The sequence below is a fragment of the Frankliniella occidentalis genome, unplaced genomic scaffold, assembly GCF_000697945.3.
Source record: "Frankliniella occidentalis isolate FOCC.00 unplaced genomic scaffold, Focc_3.1 Scaffold151, whole genome shotgun sequence".
In the NCBI taxonomy this organism is placed as follows: domain Eukaryota; kingdom Metazoa; phylum Arthropoda; class Insecta; order Thysanoptera; family Thripidae; genus Frankliniella; species Frankliniella occidentalis.
The window spans coordinates 307,629-311,908 of record NW_026267278.1 but is presented as its reverse complement, the minus strand read 5'-3'; the positions used below and the strand labels follow the sequence as shown (position 1 = coordinate 311,908).

General features: G+C 56.0%; 1 protein-coding gene across 1 annotated transcript in view; it reads right to left on the bottom strand.

Moving 5' to 3' along the window:
* Positions 1–385: 385 nt before the first annotated feature.
* The window catches only part of LOC113206727 (peroxidase), a gene marked incomplete at its 5' end in the record, with an annotated part of 6,377 nt that continues 2,482 nt past the window's right edge, over positions 386–4,280 (bottom strand). Inside the window, 7 exons of the mRNA XM_052271163.1 lie at positions 386–1,316; positions 1,704–1,809; positions 1,955–2,153; positions 2,233–2,560; positions 2,695–3,040; positions 3,123–3,318; positions 3,491–3,690. Of these exons, the coding sequence (XP_052127123.1) occupies positions 1,214–1,316; positions 1,704–1,809; positions 1,955–2,153; positions 2,233–2,560; positions 2,695–3,040; positions 3,123–3,318; positions 3,491–3,690 (1,478 nt within the window). The remainder of the gene's footprint in view (positions 1,317–1,703; positions 1,810–1,954; positions 2,154–2,232; positions 2,561–2,694; positions 3,041–3,122; positions 3,319–3,490; positions 3,691–4,280) is intronic.

The following is a 4,280-nucleotide window of genomic DNA, read 5'->3' as shown; positions in this document are numbered from 1 at the left end:
GGGGGGGGCTCGCGCCTCAGATTTGGGACGGCCGGGTCAAGTCGTCACCGCCTGACCTCTCCTCCTCGGCGCGCACGTGACGCGGAGGGGATTAGCGCCGCGCGGAGGATGTTTTCTTTCTCCGGGCGTCGTGGGATCAAACGAGGGAGCTCCGGGGAGACGTTTTGAGCCACGTGAGCGCCACGTATCCCATGTGAGTTACATTCGTACACGTCACTTTTTATTTCTCTCCTTTAATTTGTTTATCTGTCTGGCTTGTTTTGGCTTGTGTTTAGTGCGCGAGAGACTTCCTTGCAAAACGATTAGGGCCAATCGATGATACACGCGGGAGCTTTATAGCGATGATTATTGGTAGGTAGGAGACAGCCACGCACCCACACAGCAATACGTAATAAAATATGATTTATTTACGACAAAAATATACAGTATACACCTTGCGCCGAAACGCAAGATTTACAGAGTCAAGACGCATATGGTTCAATGGGGAGATTTTTAGGTGCACCATAGCTACACTCGATATAGACATAGAGAAATAGTTATAGTTAGATCGTGAAATTTGAGTAAAAATTTGTCTTAAACTGGCGATATAAATGAAGTTCAAATATACATACACGACGGAGAGAGAGGTGATAAGCGCACTCTGGTAACTCGATAATCCACCAAAATCACGTTGGAACTTCAAGAGACTTACCGCCCTGGTCTTACAATGAATAGTATCCAGATTGTAAGATAAAGAAAGGCAAATCTTTTGAAGTTCGTCGTATAATGAAGAGGTATTGATTTGATGATGGATGAAATGGTAAAAAATGTCTTAAACGTCTAATCAAGAATATTTAACATAAAAATGGCTTTCATATAATTTACATTACATTATTTACAACGCCCTGCGTTCAACTTTGTCTTGTTTTGTAACATTCGCTCAGTGCAACGGAAATCAAATCCTACAGCAAGAAATAAATACCCATTTTCGCATTTTTTCAACTCGAATTGACAAAGTTTTGCAACAAGGCGCACACAGTTGGGTAAAGCCCATCTGCCGCAACAGTCCAACTTTTAATTTCACCAACAGCAAGGAGTAAAATAATGGCATCGAACATGACGAAAAACACCCCCTTTCCTAACTCACCTCCCGCACTAAAGACACGCGCATTCATTTCATTTCCCCCTGATTTATTTCCCCGCTGGGTGCGAGAGGTGACACTCGACTCGGCGCTCACTTTCTGCCCAAGTACGACGAGTAGTGCGGCGCCGGGCCCGCCTCCTGCCACGCCCGGTAGTCGGGTGACGGCAGCTGGTCGCAGGGCGTCAGAGGATTGCTGCGAAAATATTCAAAAGAAAAACGCACGGTGTGGGGAATCACAAAATTGCTGGAGGCATAAAAAATGTAGGATAAAAAAAAAACACCTTCGAGGTGTGAATAACGACCAAAGTAGGCGCGGCGGAGTCGCTGAGGCTGCCGTTTGAATCCGCCGCGCCCGATTGGCTGTCTACCCCCACGGCGCCGCCAGTGGTGTCGTTCTAGGCGCGCGCGATGGGTTGCTCACCTGGCAGGCGCCTAGGCGACGTCCACATCTAGCCTAGGCGCGCGCGAGGGGTGGCCCACCTGGCACGCGCCTAGGCGACCCGCCGCTCCTAGCCTAGCCTAGACGCGCGAGAGAGGTTGCCCACCCGCACGGGGTCTGACGCGGCCGAGGGATACTCACTCGTGGGCGGGGAAGTTGAGCGCCTGCGGCTGCATGGCCTGGATGTTGTCCGAGTTCTCGCAGATGAGGCGGGCCAGGCTGTACTTTCGGATCTCGTCCAGTTGCTCTGCGAGACGCAGGGGAGAGGACCATACGCACGTGATTAGATCGTAAACCAAACCGGGCACATAAAGCAGCACCAAGCTCCATTCCAAAATGTGTCCTGATTAGGTCACTGACTCTGCTCGATGAGAGGTTGAGCGATCACCCACCTGGCGTGAAGGGGTACGGGCTGTTTCCGCTCTCGAAGAAGTACCTGTCGCCGACCCTGGTGCGGTAGAACTGCTCCATGAGCAGGCAGTTGAAGGTGGGCCCGGCCTCGGTGCCCGGGACGTGGCGCTCCAGCGAGCCTCCCACCGTGAAGTCGACGTCGTCGGGGTGCGGGTACAGCGAGGCCAGCTTCTCGATGTTCTGCAAGAGCAAGTTGTTTAGAAAAAATAGTTATCATCTATGAAGATTTGATGGTTTTTTTTAGCCTTTTATCTTTTACCTCGGGGCTGATCTGGTCCTGGAAGTCGTGGAACGAGTGCGCCCGCTTGAGGCCGCAGAACTGCCTGTAGTCGTTGTAGGAGGCGAGGCCGTGGTCGCGGCCGCGCTGCACGTCGATGGCGCGCAGGTCGAGGCCGAAGGGCCGGCCGGAGCGGAACAGGAAGTCGGTGATCTCGCTGGTGAACCACTGGTCCGAGGCCTGCTCCGGCTGCGTCGTCAGCCCGCGGCCCAGGTCGTCGAGGCCGTCGCCCTGCTCCAGGACGGCGGGCCGGTTGAGCGTGTCGCTGAACCTCAGCGCGCCGTACGAGTTGCGGTGTTCCTGCACTAGGCTGTAGAGACGAGACGCGCAAGAAAAAGTGTTACACTCTTCCAAAAAAACTATTTTCTCAACAAGAAGATAGAAAGGATTTAAACAAAAATGTCATCTGCTAATAATTTTGCTGTGTCCATGCCGTGGACCTACTCGAGCTGGCCGGCGATGAGCGAGTGGAAGTATCTGAAGGCGGCGGTGGCGTGGCCCTGCAGCACGCTGGGCTCGACCTCCTCGCGGTAGTCGTTGATGTGGCCCTGCGCCTTGTACAGGATGCCGTGGCGGCGCAGGTTGTCGCCGCCGAGGAACAGCGGCAGCCACTCGTGGTACGAGATGAACTGGTACTGGGCGATGCAGATGCGGCGCGCCTCCTGGAAGAGCGTCTCGTCGTCCCAGTGCGGGTTGAGGTGCGCCAGGATGCCGGCGACGCGGTTGTGCTCACGGAGGAGCATCACCTGCAGCAGCGTCAGCTGCGGGTTCTGGTTGACGCGGACGTCGCCTGCGGATCGGACACTCGCGTGAGTGGTGGTAATTTATTTTTCGTTTCCCTGATGCCTGCTGAGCACGCTTGCACCACTCACCGGCCAGGTAGCAGGCCTCGCCGGGGCCCTCGCCGTCGCAGACCTCGGTGCGGTTGGGGTTGGCGGGCGGGTACTCGCGGCCGCGGCGCACCTCGACGACCATGCGGCCGCCGCGGAACTCGCGCAGCATGTCGGACAGCGCCTGGCTGGAGCCGTACACCAGCGACAGGTCCAGGTACGAGGTCACGGTAGACAGCTGCCAGCCAAAATAGTGTTTTAGTCAGTAAGAGAGCTCAACAAAATAGACACGCTAATTTTTTTTAAAAAAATCTAGTTAGACATCTTTTTTGTAGTGGTTTTCAAAATTTTGTTTGTTTGTTTTTGAAAAATATCTGGTTTTTTTCGGAGTGTATAGAGTTTTGCCGGACCTGCTCGGCGGGCTCGTAGCCGGAGCCGCAGCCCTGCATTGCGTCCGTCGTGGAGCGCACGAAGTTCATGCAGCCCTGGCGGTGCGGCGCGAACACGGGGTCGTTCCTGGGGATGAGGATGGGGTAGCAGACGCCCGGGGCGCGCTCGGGCGGCAGGGCCACGGAGCCGTCCGGCGAGCAGCACTCGGTCGCGTACGGCTCTGCAAAAATAAAAAATTGTGCAAAAAACAAAATTAAATCACGGGAAGAAGTAGATGAATCGGTTTCGCTGACGAACCATGTGCGTGCTCGGCTGACGCGAAGGCATTGACTTCTTCGCGGAGGTGTGGCCCCTACCCCCCCCCCTTTCCACATTATGCAACGTGCGCGCATAGCTTTATTTCAGGCGTGCTCAGCACAACTGGAGCACCACCGCGCACCGGCCGGGGAGGGGGGGGGGGAGGGAATGCATCGACAAGACGAAAATCTCCATACCGACCGGCCGGCCGGCGTCAGCGGCACTACGGCGATGGCGCGGAGGTGCGGGGGCCGGCCGCCGCGGCCACCGCCTCCACGGCCACACAACGAGAGCAGGCTGTGCGGCGGGGGCAGGTGGACCACGCCTCCGTGGACAACCGCGCGGACCGGGGGAGGATGCTGACGATGAGGAGGACGCCGATCAGAAGGATGCCGACGATCAGGAGGACGCCGACGATCAGGAGGACGCCGACGATTAGGAGGACGCCGACGATCAGGAGGACGCCGATCAGAAGGATGCCGATGACCAGGAGGACGCCGACGATTAGGAGGA